General features: G+C 42.2%; 2 protein-coding genes across 4 annotated transcripts; both read right to left on the bottom strand.

The window, feature by feature from the left end:
- Positions 1–4: 4 nt before the first annotated feature.
- On the bottom strand, positions 5–6131 carry si:ch211-195b21.5. 3 transcript variants are annotated; one of them, XM_024424769.2, is made up of 8 exons: positions 5743–6131; positions 5388–5530; positions 4652–5288; positions 3699–4479; positions 2280–2353; positions 2009–2108; positions 1681–1799; positions 5–1442 (listed from the first exon to the last, which is right to left on the bottom strand). In XM_024424769.2, the coding sequence occupies exons 1-8, from the start codon at positions 5965–5967 to the stop codon at positions 933–935; spliced, it is 2589 nt and encodes an 862-aa protein (XP_024280537.1). In that variant the 5' UTR covers positions 5968–6131; the 3' UTR covers positions 5–932. The 3 variants fall into 3 exon arrangements, with proteins under 3 accessions (XP_024280537.1, XP_024280538.1, XP_024280539.1); XM_024424770.2 differs by having other exon boundaries at positions 5–1439; XM_024424771.2 differs by having other exon boundaries at positions 1252–1442; positions 1677–1799.
- A 209-nt stretch (positions 6132–6340) lies between these two features.
- Positions 6341–14486, bottom strand: fam98a (family with sequence similarity 98 member A). The gene is given in 9 exon segments (XM_024424768.2): positions 6341–7407; positions 7410–7784; positions 8002–8169; positions 8332–8448; positions 8675–8755; positions 8886–9070; positions 9188–9322; positions 9433–9581; positions 14330–14486. Coding segments are annotated over 9 exon segments (1581 nt in total). The 5' UTR covers positions 14368–14486; the 3' UTR covers positions 6341–7074.
- Between the last annotated feature and the right edge of the window lie 268 nt (positions 14487–14754).

Below are 14754 nucleotides of genomic sequence, written 5' to 3'. Positions count from 1 at the left end.
AAAGTATTTTACAATCAACATTTATTCAAAATCAGTTTCCCCTCATTAGTTGCAGTAAAGAAAGTTCAACTAAAGAAAAATAGAACCCTATTGAACGGATAAAAATGTTATCGAGCTTTAAAATGTCTCCTATATCTGCCGTTTCTATTACACGTCAGAACATTTTTCCCCCCCTGCTTTTGTCAAATAAACCTGGATCAGTGGAAATGCCTAATATGTGAGAAAGAGGAAGTCAGAGTAAGCAACAGCAGACAAAAACAACATATATAATCAGAAAAAAAAGTGATCACCTTACAAAAACATGTCAACTGTTCCTATCCTGATAGGAGCCAATGACTTTGGCAAGATCATGTGCGCTTGCAAATAGCCTTGCACCATCAATTGCCGAGACCTAGATTATTAGAGGACAATGTATAAGAATTTCTTCATTACAGAATAATTCCATCTCATCGGTTTAACAATAAGACAGCACATGCTTCAAATGGCAGTTGACCTTTAAATGGAAAAAGTACATTTGATAACACTCAAAGCACTAAATCAAGGTTGTACCGGGTGAAATATACACAAACATGGCCCAATATAAAGAGGGTTATTTAATAAACATCTACAGTAACTAAAGGTCTGAACAATAGGATCAGTAGCTGGCAGCAAAACAATTCTGGACATCATAAATGCTGCATATGCACCCTGGAACAGCCTGTCCTCCAACAGCATTCAATGAAAATGTGCTGTTATCCACTACAACACAGTTTGTTGAAAAACAAGACAACCCCAAAAGGAGAGAACGAATCAGAGGAATACTGCTTCTTTTTAACATTAAAAGCACCAACTTCTGAAAACAGCTGCAATGATGCCAAACAATGACCCAAGGCCAGGTCCTCCAGAGAGACAGTACAATCAAACCAGGACATGTAGTACAGCAGCTATTAATTCTAACCCTTTTCCTTCTTCTTCTTCTTCTTTTCCTTCTTCTTTTTCTCCTTCTTCTTTTTCTTTTTGTTGCCTTTAGGAGATTTGTCTTTCTCGTCATCACTGTTAGAACTGCTTTCTCCTTTATCTTTGTCCTTTTTGTCACATACTTCCACGTTGGGCTTTCCTTTGGTCTCCACCACCTCCAGTTTGACCCTACCATATTTCCCACTGGCATGGCCAGAGGAAGCAGCACAAGAGCCCTTATCCACCCTCCCCTCCTCTCTCCCCCTGGCCTTCTGCAGACCTGGTGGGGTGTGCCCGCGGACCATCGGCATCTTTATCCTGGGGCTTCCAGGGCGTTCCTCTTTCACGTAGATCTTCTCCCTGTAACCCTTTGGGCCCTCGTCTAGTTTGTGATACCTCTGATCTCTTGGGTCTCCCTGGTCCCTCCACTCTGGACCCAGGGGGTGCCCGATGTAATGGCTAGGGTGTCTTCGGTCCTCTCCAGGTCGTCTGTCTCCATGCTGCTGCTATAGACAAGGTGAAACAAGTAGCTACAGTTTGGGATTATAATACCACAAATCTTTTGGGGAATTTGACTTTTCTATGGATGCTGAAGACAAGTGGACTGGAAAGGAACCTAAAGTTTATACTGAGGGGTGATCTAGGTTGAACAACGCAATGGTTTAACTATGCTGTTTCTTTGGTCAATGCAGTGTATACAGTTGGGTTACTGTGTGGGGCGAGAGAATGTAGCTAAGTACATGCCATGCTAGGCTCATTCCGCCGGTGGGTTGCTGCATGGCCCTCAGCAGTGGTCAGGTCTCCGAAGAACTCCTCACACCTCTGACAGTAGAACCCGATGACCGGAATCAAAAAGGTAGACCCTGAATATACGAATGAAAAGGCATTTAGGTGTCATTCTATTACCAAGTAATGATGGCAACAAAAATAACGCTTATATTTATTTATATTTAACAAGGCAAGTCAGTTAAGAACAAATTCTTATTTACAATGGCGGCCTACCAGTCATTTATATTATGTAGATAGAGAAAGACTGGGTAGAAAGACAGGTCTATAATGAACAATACTATACCATCCTGCTTTAGCAATTCCTCCAGTTCCTTCACAAGAGTTTCTTTCCTTTTCATTTGGTCATGTCTCGATCTCCTCTGACTCTCCTCGTCATCTTTGCTCTAGAAAGTCCCATTTCATCACAATGTTAAAATGCAGTGTTTTATAATTTAGACATCACAACATGCTGTGACACAACAAACATCAGGAGTAATTATGATCAGTAATAGTGAGGTTTGTCTCAGAGGAAAAAAAAGAGTGTGATTGGAATGACACTGCCGAGTAAATGTTACCTTCTGTTTGTCTGAATTCCTTTGGGAATGGTTGCCATCATGTGGATCACTATTGGCCCTTTTCTCCCTTGTTGCTAAAGAAAGGAAGAAAATTGTAATTAGTCGCATCCTTAATATACACTGAACAAAAATGTAGTGTTGGTCCCAAGTTTCATGAATTGAGATAAAAGATCCCAGAAATGTTCCATATGCACAAAATGCTTACTTAAAAAAATTAAGTACATACATCAAATCAAATGTATTTATATAGCCCTTCTTACATCAGCTGATATCTCAAAGGGCTGTACAGAAACCCAGCCTGAAACCCCAAACAGAAAGCAATGCAGGTGTAGAAGCATCCCTATTAGTGAGCATTTCTCCATTGCCAAGATAATCCATCCACTTGACAGGTGTGGCATATCAGGAAGCTGATTAAAAGCCATGATCATTACACAGATGCTGGGGACAATGAAAGGCCACTAAAATGTGCAGTTTTGTCGCAACAAATCAAATCAAATTTATTTATATAGTTATATAGCCCTTCGTACATCAGCTGATATCTCAAAGTGCTGTACAGAAACCCAGCCTAAAACCCCAAACAGCAAGCAATGCAGGTGTAGAAGCACGGTGGCTAGGAAAAACTCCCTAGAAAGGCCAAAACCTAGGAAGAAACCTAGAGAGGAACCAGGCTATGTGAGGTGGCCAGTCCTCTTCTGGCTGTGCCGGGTGGAGATTATAACAGAATACCACAGATGTCTCAAGTTTTGAGGGAGCTTGCAATTGGCATGTTGACTGCAGGAATGTCCACGAGAGCTGTTGCCAGAAAATTGAATGTTAATTTCTCTGCCATAAGCTGCCTCCAATGTCATTTTAGAGAATTTGTGCCAACGGGCCTCACAATCGCAGACCACATGCAACCACGCCAATCCAGGACCTCTACACCCGGCTTCTTCACCTGCGGGGTCGTCTGAGACCAGCCACCCGGACAGCTGATGAAACTGAGGAGTATTTCTGTCTGTAATAAAGCCCTTCAGTGGGGAAAAACACTTTTTGATTGGCTGGCTCCCCAGTGGGTGGGCTTGGCTCCCAAGTGGGTGGGCCTATGCCCTCCCGGGCCCAGCCATGATTGTGCCCCTGGCCAGTCATGTGAAATCCATAGATTAGGGCCTAATGAATTTATTTTAATTGACATATTTCCTTATATGAACTTCAACTCAGTAAAATCATTGAAATTGTTGCATTTATATTTTGTTCAGTATAGATTCACATTTTTCCTGCAAGAGTGAATGGGTTTTGTGTGTGTGTGTAATATATATATATATATATATATTCATGAATTGAGATAAAAGATCCCAAAAATGTTCCATATGCACAAAATGCTTATTTAAAAAATAAAGTACATACATCAAATCAAATGTATTTATATATGACTGCTCTAACCTTTAATAATGAACTGTAATGACTCCAATGCTTGTCGTATTGGTGCTGTCCCGAGTGCTGGTGAGGCCAGTCTGGGCTCCTGTGATGCCCCAATTACAAGAGGAAGAGGCAGCACTGGTGCTGGTGATGGTGATGGCACTTTCTCCTCCCTCTTCTGCTCTGGCATCTTCCCCTCCTTCTGTTGCTGCAGCTTGACCATCATCTTACTGATCTCTGATGTGCACAGATTCAGTCCAATGTTCTTCAACATGGTCTTAAACTCCTCACATTCCTTCACAGTGGGGGCGGGCTTCACATCAGGAACAGGCTGCACCCTCTGCTCAGGCCTCACACTGGACTGGACCGGTTGAGGAGGCATCTTGAACTCCAGGACTTCACCATGGTTCCCGAACAGAGGCTGGCTTTGATAGTAGGGTGGGCCTGCTGGGGAGATCTCTGCATCGCTCTGCTGGGTAATGGATGTGGACGGTGCAAAAGGCAGGGTGGCAGGGTGTTGTTTTGACTGGTTATCCTCATTCCCATAGAGGAAGTTCTCCTCATCCTCAACCTCCTCCAGCTTCTGAACTGGCGAGACCTCCCTGGTGCCCTGCAGCCAGGAGAAGTCACAGCCCACTCTCTCGTGGGGGAGAAGATTGCTGTCGGTCTCCTCCTGTCTGCTGACTGGCTTGGGCCCATCTGAGGCTTGAAGAAATTCCTGTCTGCTGGCCAAGACTGGTCCACATGGAAGACAGTTGCTCTGGATTGCTCTGCTGCTCTGGATATCTCTGCTAAAGTTATTGGCCTATGGAACAAACAGAAAAGACATCAATGGGTTTTATTGAGGTTTGATTTTACATTTGTTAGATTGTCTAGTCTTCACTGCAGATATAAATTAAAAATGGGTCTCGCCATGTTTGTAGAACATCATTAACTAAACATACCCCATAACAACCCATGACTTTCTCATACTATACCTGTATTGTGAGAATGGCATTCTTGATGGAAGGCATACTGTCCTCCAGTTGCTTGCTGTTCATAACCCGTTTCAGGCCCTCGAGCAGGTCATTGTGTACGGAGGAGTGATTACTGATCCTGCTGCTACAGCTCCGAATGGGGCTCCTTTTGTCCCTGTGGTCGGAATGATGGTCCACTCTGCCCCGGCTCTTTCCATAGCTGCGACTCCTACTCCTTGATCTGCTTTTGCTTCTCACCCGACTTTTCCCTCGGCTCCGGCTCCTACTACGAGCCTTGCTCTTGCTTCTGACCTGGCTCTTTCCACGACTGCGACTCCTGCTTCGTGGTCGGCTTTTGCTTCTTGCCCGGCTTTTCCCTCGGGTACGACTTCTGCTGCGAGGACAGCTCTTGCTTCTTGCCCGGCTCTTGCTTCTTACCTGGCTCTTTGCTCGGCTCTTACTCCTGCCCCTGCTTTCCTTCGCTGGACTGCGAGATTTGCTCCGGAGTCTCTGCCTCTCATAACCCCGGTTTTCTGGTACACCTGGAGCCTTGACTGCCTTCCCTGCGTCCAACAGGTTGACTCCTTTGAGGAAGTCAGGGACTGGCTTATTAGCTGCAAGGCATCTGAGGAATTCTTCCCCAGCTGTCAAGTTCTCACTGAAATATAAGTAAAAACTGTTTAGATTAGCCATAGCTGAAAGAGGTTGTGAACTAGGCTATATGTCACAAAATCCTTGAATCTTGACATTTCCCCACCTCTCGTCTCTTTGACATGATTCCAAAGGATTGGCGGGCCACTGTGGCATCTGAAGATGCTGTGTGTCTGGTGGGAGAATCTGTTGACCACCCAGACTGATCACTGTGCTGCGGTCAATGGAGTAACTGCTGCAGTGTGGAGTCTGGTTGAGGTACAAACAACATGTAAACATCAGCATACTAGATAGCTGACCATTGTAATCATTAACATTATGGTGTTTTGGCTGAGTGCACCATGTCTACCAGTATCCTAGTTTAAGCATTATTACATTTTATCAAGGAACAAACTAAAGAATATATCGACTAGCTATGGATTTGTTGTGAAGCACATTAGCTGACAACGTTAGCTACGTACATTGATATAATGTTCCCTCATGGGCCTGTGGAGGTATTCACTTCCCGATCCGGGAGGTAAGAAAGGATGACAAGATCCAGGAGGTAAGTGTCCAGGCATTGGAACGTGGGGTGGCGGGCCAAAGGGCCCTCCGTAGCTGGGACCGGGTGGCTGTACATGGGATGGGTGGCCTAAGGGAGCAGGGCCCCGAGGAAGTTCTCCGGGATGGTGAAAACCACGAAACATTGTAGCCGTCAAATGATGACGGCAATTACATTAATGCTAGCTATCAAGACTTATCAGGGAAACCCCGAATGTCAAAACAAACATTTACTCATTAGTTCGCTTGCTTTGAAGTAGCTGGCGGGTGAATGAAAGCGGAAGAACTTCAAGCTGTAAAGTGTACAACATCCGGTATCCTGCATTTCAAAATAAAAGCCCACCAAGGATTAGCAGTAGCATTACAGCACGTTTTTAAACTATAATCTTTGATTACATTATGATCAAGCATTAATTGATATGCGGAGCTAATGTGGGTCCACTGGTTTTCAAATTGTGTACAAAATACTGGTGGTCACAATTAAGCTGAAAGTATGACCAAATAAAGATGACAGGCATGTTAAATCAATTAGATTTTATTGCTCACCTCTCATTCATTCACACTTCCAAGTAGTCTTTCTTACATCCAAGTATGTACACAATTTTGTTTATAAGCATCATTAGGTGGCATATTTTAAATAAGTAATAGAGGAGATACCAGTCAAAACTATTTGCAACAGCAAAACATTTTTGAGGCTCAAGCTTATTTTTAACCCATTCCTAGTAACAATAATGTAAACCAAAGCTTACAAAAAAAACCACTGGAGAAATAAAGCTTGTTTCTTTTCAAGTATTAATTAAATTAACTAAGGATGGACTACAATACTTCCACAATTGTCACCTTATCATATGCAGTTACATGACATTCAACTCCTTTTTCAAATAATCTTCAAAATAAGGCTTTATAATTTAGGTGTTACAATGGCAAACATTGGCTTCAACTTTCATGTGGCAAGATAGTGGAACACAGCATAAACACAAAAGCACTCACATATGCAAAAGAACACATGGGAACAGTCATTTGTTAACAGCCATGGAATTGTGGAAAAGTCTGGTTTGTTTGAGCTCTCATGTCATGCATGACTTGGACTTTTTCTCTTCTGTTGGAGACATGGTCACTCTCCACATTCTTATTCGGTTTAGGGAAGAAATTATAATAACCATGCTTTATATTAATATTCACATTTAGAAAATAAGGCGTTTTCACTTCATGGCTCTTGCATGATCTCTGCTTCAGTGGCCTGCACTTTCTTTTCAACTAGTGTAGTTTTTGCTCCCCTGGCTAAAGCCTGCTTGATTGTACTGCTGGCCACCCTGCTGGAAGAACTGTTCAAACTGTCCTCCTTGGTTCAAATTCTGACCCCCTCGCCAACCTCCCCCCTGTCCTCTTCCCCTACCATCACCTCTTCCTCTACTATCACCTCTTCCCCTACCCCCGCGACCCCCTCTGCCACCCCTGTCCTGGTGGCGACCTCCTTCTTGATTGTGGTTGTCATGTTGGTAACCACTTCCTCCACCTTGATGCCCACCTGCAGGGTAACCAGGGCCCTGGAAGCCCCCTTGAAATTTTCCACCCCCGTAACCTCCTCTCCCCCACCCCCTTGGTGGCCACCTCCTTCCTGGTTATGACCCTGGTAACCACCACCACCACCACCACCACCACCACCTCCTCCTCCTCCTCCTCCTCCGTCCGACCAGCCTCCCTGCACCTTGCCCCCTCTGCCACCCCCTCCTCCTCCACCCCTCCCGCCCCTTTCATAACCCCCTCCTCCTCGCTCGTAACCCCCTCGGCCCCCCTGAGAGTGTTGGTCGTAGCCCCCCCTGCTGCCTCCTCGTCCACCACTGCCATAGTGTCCACCTCCCTGTGGACCGTCTTGCCTCTTCTGCCAGGTGGGCATCTCTGGTGGGGGGGCCTCAATCTCAGTGGGTCGCCCACCTCTGTCTGGCACACGACCCATTAGAACCTGCACAAAAAAAATAAAAAAAAAATTTAAGTTCATCAACAGAATGTGTACAAGCCAAGGGGTGTTTTCTGACAGCACAGCCAAAGTAGCCAAAATAGTTTTTAAATATTTTCTTGACATGAAGTATGAAAAAACAGAATGTGACAGCAGCTCTCAAGGTAGTATTGAGATAAACGTTAAAAGTTAGCAAGTGGAGAATTACAAATCTGCTCCCTACCTTGTTAATGGCACAAGCAGTCTTCTCCCTTATCCTGCCACTACTTGTGCGCATAATCTTGGAGAGGTCCTCTCGTGCAGCAAAGAGGTGAGCCACCGAGACTTTGCTCTTTGTGGCGAGGGTTGAACGCAAAGGCGGGTATACATTGGCCAGCTTTTCAGCATGTTTCTGTGGACCAAAAGAAATTCAATTTCTACATACAGTACTCAATTGTTTACAGTACAAACGCATTGTGATTGCAAATATGCTGTAAATGAATAACACAGACTACAACCACAACCAGTTACACTTTGAATAATTATAACAATCTTCCCAGTACAGAGTTCTCACCTTAGCTTTGTCAGACCAACCAAAGGACTGAACTGTCACGTCAAGACGTTTCAACAACATCTTCCTTCGGACTTCATACTCATTCACAAGTGCTTGATTGATGGCTTCGATTTTTTCCTGTAAAAGAGAAATGTAAATTAGATGAGAACGTTTAATAGTCACATGTACAGGGTTGCAGATGTAATTACAGGGTACAGTGAAATTCTTGGAGATTCGAGCTCCAACAATGCAGGACAAAGTGGACTGCAGTATAGTACGCTGCTTAAGAATGTAACATATATTTTGGTTTGCAGTGGGAAATTTATTCCGCTATGCACATCTTTATTGTTTTTAAGGGTATTACAAAGTGAACTGGTCCAAGTGCCTTCTTCATCAGAGGACCCCCAACATGAGTTGATGGCACTTTGGCTAGAGCTTCTTTCAGCTGAGGAAAAAAGGAGAGAATATTAATGTTGAGAGAACCAAACCTTAGCTAAAGTATAGCTGCATTCAACAAAAAGACACATACCTATCATAACATAATACTGACATAGCCTGGTGTGACATGGACTGACCTTCTTCTCGATCCCACTGAAGAACTGGAACATGGTGATGTTGGCTGGGGGTTTGGACATGCCCAGGGACACACAGATTCCCTTCAGCTCCATAAAGACAACACTGCCTCCGGCCTCCTGGGCTGCCTTCTGAGGCTTGTTGACCAGGATCATCCTGGAGGCCTCCAGCTCCGAGATCAGAAAGGCTGAGAGAGAGAGCATATCATTCAAACGGCAATCATCATACTGTATTAATATGAATTCTATAAATGATAGGGAAACTGACAACACAGGGAGAAGGTTGACTTATGCTGTTCACATACTGATGAGCAGTAGGCAGTTTGTCTTGTTGAGCAGCCTCTGGGTGACATCTCCTGTGGTGAGGACATTGTAAGGACAGGCCAGCTCAGACAGAAGACCACTCATCTCGAGCTGGAACCCCTCTGCCTCACTGGGACCTGGGTGGGGTAGATGGAGAGTTGGTGCAATGACAACCCAGAGAAATACAATTTTCTTTTATTATTCAATTCACAAGCACTGAGATGAGTTAAGAATAAAACCGACTCACAGTTGGTGGCATGGACATTCTCCTCCAGGTGACAGTAGAGCTTGAGCTCTGAGACGATCCAGGCACACACCTTGGTGAACTCTGGTGCTGCTGCTCCCCCGCTCACCGCAGCCTCCAGTGCTCCATCCTCCAACAGAGGGCCTTGGTACCTGAGAAAACAAAGACAGTAACCTCATAAGACTTTCACTAAAAACCTATACTTACCAGTTAATCTAGCTAGTCATTAAAGCAGCAATCAACAGTTGAAAGAATAAAGCCCCCTCCCCACCCCTGTTTTGGTAAAAAGCTGAGGGATGGAGCTGGAAAAATGTAACCACTCAAATTCATAGAGCTATGGTGCAAGGACTGACCATCAATGATATAAACATTGATATAAAAATTATAGTTTTAACCATGCTTAGGTATTTTATTAGGATCCCCATTAGCTGTTGCAAAAGCAGCATCTACTCTTCCTGGGGTCCACACAAAACTTAATACAAAATGACATAATACAGAACATCAATAGACAAGAACAGCTCAAGGACAGAACTACATAGTTTTTTTTAAAGGCACACGTAGCCTACATATCAATACATACACACAAACTATCTAGGTCAAATAGGGGAGAGGCGTTGCGCCGCGAGATGTTGCTTTATCTGGGTTTTTTTAAACCAGGTTTATTACGGTTTATTTGAGCAATATGAGATGTAAGGAAGTTCCATGCAATAAGGGCTCTATATAATACTGTATGCTTTCTTGAATTTGTTCTGGAATTGGGGACTGTGAAAAGACCCCTGGTGGTATGTCTGGTGGGACAAGTGTGTGTGTAAGTTGACTATGCAAACAATTTGGGATTTTCAACACATTAATGTTTCTTATAAAAAAAGAAGAAGTGATGCAGTCAGTCTCTCCTCAACTCTTAGCCACTGGCATGCATAATATTTATATCAGCCCTCTGATTACAATTAAGAGCAAAATGTGCCACTCTGTTCTGTGACAGCAGCAGCTTAACTAGGTCTTTCCTTGCCACACTGGACCACACAACTGGACAATAATCATGATAAGACAAAACTAGAGCATGCAGAACTAGCTTTTTGGAGTGTGGTGTCAAAAAAGCAGAGCATCTCTATTACGGCCAGACCTCTTCCCATCTTTACAACCATTGAATCTATATGTTTTGACCATGACAGTTTACAATCTAAGGCAAGGCCAAGTTATTTAGTCTCCTCAACTTGTTCAACAGCCACATGATTCATTACCAGATTCAGATGAGGTCTAGAACGTAAGGATAGATTTGTACCAAATACAGTGCTCTTGGTTTTAGAGATGTTCGGGACTAGTTTATTACTGGCCACCCATTCCAAAACAGACTGCAACTCTTTGTTAAGGGTTTCAGTGACTTCATTAGCTGTGGTTGCTGATGCATATATGGTTGAATCATCAGCATACATGGACACACATGCTTTGTTTAATGCCACTGGCAGGTCATTGGTAAAAATAGAAAAAAAAGAGTAGAGGGCCTAGACAGCTGCCTTGCGGTACTCCACTCTTTACATGTTTGACATTAGAGAAGCTTCCCTTAAAGAAAACCCTCAGTTCTATTACATAGATAGCTCTGAATCCACAATATGGCAGAGGTTGAAAAGCCATAACGCATAAGTAATTTCAACAACAGGTTATGGTCAATAATATCAAAATCTGCACTGAAATCTAACAGTACGGCTCCCACAATCTTCTTCTTATCAATTTCTTTCAACCAATCATCAGTCATTTGTGTCAGTGCAGTACATGTTGAGTGCCCTTCTCTATAAGCATGCTGAAAGTCTGTTGTTAATTTGTTTACAGAGAAATAGCATTGTATTTGATCAAACACCATTTTTTCCAACAGTTTGCTAAGAGCTGGCAGCAAGTTTATAGGTCTGCTGTTAGAAACAGCAAAGGCCGCTTTACCACTCTTGGGTAGTGGAATTACTTTGGCTTCCCTTTAGGCCTAACAAAGACTTTCCTCTAGGCTCAGAATAGAAATATGACAGATAAGTGGCTATAGAGTCAGCTACAATCCTCAGTAGCTTTCCGTCTAAGTTGTCAATGCCAGGAGGTTTGTCCTTATTGATCAATAACAATTTTTCCACCTATCCCACACTAACTTTACAAAATTCTAACTTGCAATGCTTTTCTTTCATTATTTGTTTTGTTATGCATGAATACAATTGCTCACTGTTTGTTGTTGGCATTTCCTGCCTAAGTTTTCCCACTTTTCCAATGAAATAATCATTCAAATAATTGGCAACATCAAATGGTTTTGTGATGAATAAGCTCTCATTCAATGTAAGATGGAGTTGAATGTCTTTCTGCCCATAATTTCATTTAAAGTACTCCAAAGTTTTTTCCCATCATTCTTTAAATCATTGATATTGGCTTCATAATACAGTTCATTCTTCTTTTTGTTGAGTTTAGCCACATAATTTCTCAATTTGCAGTAAGTAAGCCAGTCAGATGTGCAGCCAGACTTATTAGCCACTCATTTTGCCCTATCTCTTTCAACCATACAGTTTTGCAATTCCTCATCAATCCATGGAGCCTTAACAGGTCTTACAGTCAGTTTGTTAACATGTGCATGTTTATCAATAGTTGTAAGAAGCAATTTCATAAATTCATCAAGTGCAGCGTCTGAATGCTCCTCATTAAATCACATCAGACCAACAAATCATTTTTGAGGGTATTTATTATTTGTTTACATTTACTTTGTTAGAAACATTGGGAGTAAAACAAGTTATATTTGGAGTTCTGAGGGGGTACAACAGTTGTAAATGCCGCATGAGCTTAGTTCAAGTTATATTCTTCAAGAATCATTGGATACATAATGAGCTTAGTTCAACTGTCATACCCCATCAGATATTATTATTAACATACAAGTCCAAAAATGTACTTATCAAAAGGAGCTGTGCATGCTGGGCAATTCCACGATAACAGAATTACTCTGACTCCATTTTTTCACTTTAAAAATGTATGCCAAACAAAAAACGATTGATTTCAAAGTTCAACAAACCATACAATTCTATGCACAAAGATTACTTTTAACAATTTCCCCTGAAAATTGTACAAAAGCGAATATAATGAAGGAATTGTGTAAATTAAAACTTTGGTAACAGGATAATAGTAAAATGTCCCTCAGATTTTTATGCTACTAGGTTTATCCCAAAATTCTTAAATATCTGCTCCGAATTAAGATTCAAAGAAGTCTCCTTGCTCTGCAAGGGCCGCAGCTTTTGTGGAGCGATGGGTAACGATGCTTCGTGGGTGACTGTTGTTGATGTGTGCAGAGGGTCCCTAGTTCGCGCCCGGGTCGGGGCGAGGGGACGGACTAAAGTTATACTGTTACATTGGTGCCGTGACCCGGATCACTGGTTGCTGCGGAAAAGGAGGAGGTCAAACAGGAGGTGAGTGTAACCGATGTGAAATGGCTAGCTAGTTAGCGGTGGTGCGCGCTAATAGCGTTTCATTCGGTGACGTCACTTGCTCTGAGACCTTAAAGTAGTGGTTCCCCTTGCTCTGCAAGGGCCGCGGCTTTCGTGGAGCGATGGGTAAAGATGCTTCGTGGGTGGGGTCGGGGCAAGGGGACGGACTAAAGTTATACTGTTACATACACATAAATGTATAATTATATGAATGTCATTCTCATTTTTCACAAGTTTAACATCACAGCGTTACAGAGCAGAGCACAGTACAATAGAATACAATTTTCCCAAACTAAATATAAGTGTTGATATTAGTTGGCATGGGTCTTTACATCAACAATTCTGTGATTTGATGTATTTCTGATACCTTTTAAGACTTTCTGGTAGATGTTTTCTAAGACCCCCTTTCCATCTGTTTAGCCTGAAAGCATAGTATTTTACTTATGACTAAATGTATCTATGCCTTCTTTTCCCAAAAATATAGCGACTCTTATCTTTCATTTGACACCCAATTTTATACACTTAAATGAACTTCACATGTTGGTGCTCATGGGTCCTTTTCTATGGAAATGCCCTGTTTCAATTGACAAGTAATGGCGTATTTTTGTAGGCACTATCTCCGTCGTGGTTCGTTGGACAAAGCCTATGGGAAAATGAATGTTTGTTTTTTTGATAAATGTTTTTTAATTTTTTAAATAAGATCTGTGGTAAACTCAGGTTTATGAGATCGTATACGTTTTGTTCTATGAGATAATCTGCATCACTGCATCAACTAACGTCACTGTGAATTTTGAAGCACATAATAAAATAAGAAAAATAGGTACATAAAGCACAACTAACGTCTTCAGAATTGATAAAGGTCATGTTAAAGGACTGATATTATCTCATAGAACAAAACGTACAAAATATCCTCTGTTAATCTCAGACCTTATTTTCGGCGTTTATCCCAAAACCCCATTCTTTTCCCCCATAGGAATGGCTGAACGAAACAGCCGTAGCTAATTGATTTCCGGTTTTACGACTACAAACCGGCGAGCTCTATTGAACTGATTTTTACTGTGAATAGCAACCAGTCATGAGATAAGTGGGACCTTTCCAGCTTCAGTGTATTCATAACACTAAGGCGGTGCCTGTCCTCTGTTTGTGCCGGCTGAATAAACATCAAACGGTTGGCATGATAGGTAATGTCAGACTAAATAGATATATTTAGGTCACTTTAACATTCACAATATAATCTAAAGTAAGTCAAAGCCGTATGTATAGTAGCTAGCCACAATGTATGAAAGAGCCTGCAGAGTTTAGATTACTGCTCAGCTGTCTCTGGCTGTGACAGTAGTCCGATGACAGGCAGTCAACGTATCAGCTAACGTTAGCTAAATTAACCAGTTGAGCTAGCTAGTTAAAATATAATCAGATAAGCTAAATAAAGACTATTCTCATAGAAAACTTTTTAAACCTACCCCAGATCTTCCAGTGAGTCAATAATATCTGTCTCCATTTCTGTGATGAAACTTCAATTGATTAAACCGCAAGAATAATCTAATATCACTAAAGAACAACACTTCTGCTGGGTTGGCATGCTGGGTCCTAACTCAACCTCTTACCGGTGATAGGGCTGCCCGATACAATGCCTGTACCTCACATAGTAATGCCAATGCCTCACGGAGTAAGATTTCAATTTCAAAGTATTAGAGGTGTGCTCTAATCTACGGAAGAGTATCAAATCCAAGTGAAGATAAACATTTAAAAAACTGCGACATGGGGTGAAACTTGGATATTTTTTTGCATGATAGTCCTTTAAAAAAGTGGCAATATTTCGAGAATAAAGTCGAAATTAAATGTAGTTAAATAAAGTGACAATATTTCGAAAGTAAACTCGACATTT

Source organism: Oncorhynchus tshawytscha, linkage group LG06, assembly GCF_018296145.1.
Source record: "Oncorhynchus tshawytscha isolate Ot180627B linkage group LG06, Otsh_v2.0, whole genome shotgun sequence".
Lineage (NCBI taxonomy): Eukaryota > Metazoa > Chordata > Actinopteri > Salmoniformes > Salmonidae > Oncorhynchus > Oncorhynchus tshawytscha.
The sequence above is the reverse complement of the archived record's forward strand: the minus strand, read 5'-3'. Positions and strand labels throughout refer to the sequence as shown.

Coding starts and splice junctions, on each gene's coding strand:
- si:ch211-195b21.5 (XM_024424769.2), bottom strand. CDS start 5,967: ATGTTTCGTGGTTTTCACCATCCCGGAGAACTTCCTCGGGGCCCTGCT. Junction 5,531..5,742: donor TGAGGGAACATTATATCAAT/GTACGTAGCTAA, acceptor TACCTCAACCAG/ACTCCACACTGCAGCAGTTA. Junction 4,480..4,651: donor ATGCCATTCTCACAATACAG/GTATAGTATGAG, acceptor TTTGTTCCATAG/GCCAATAACTTTAGCAGAGA.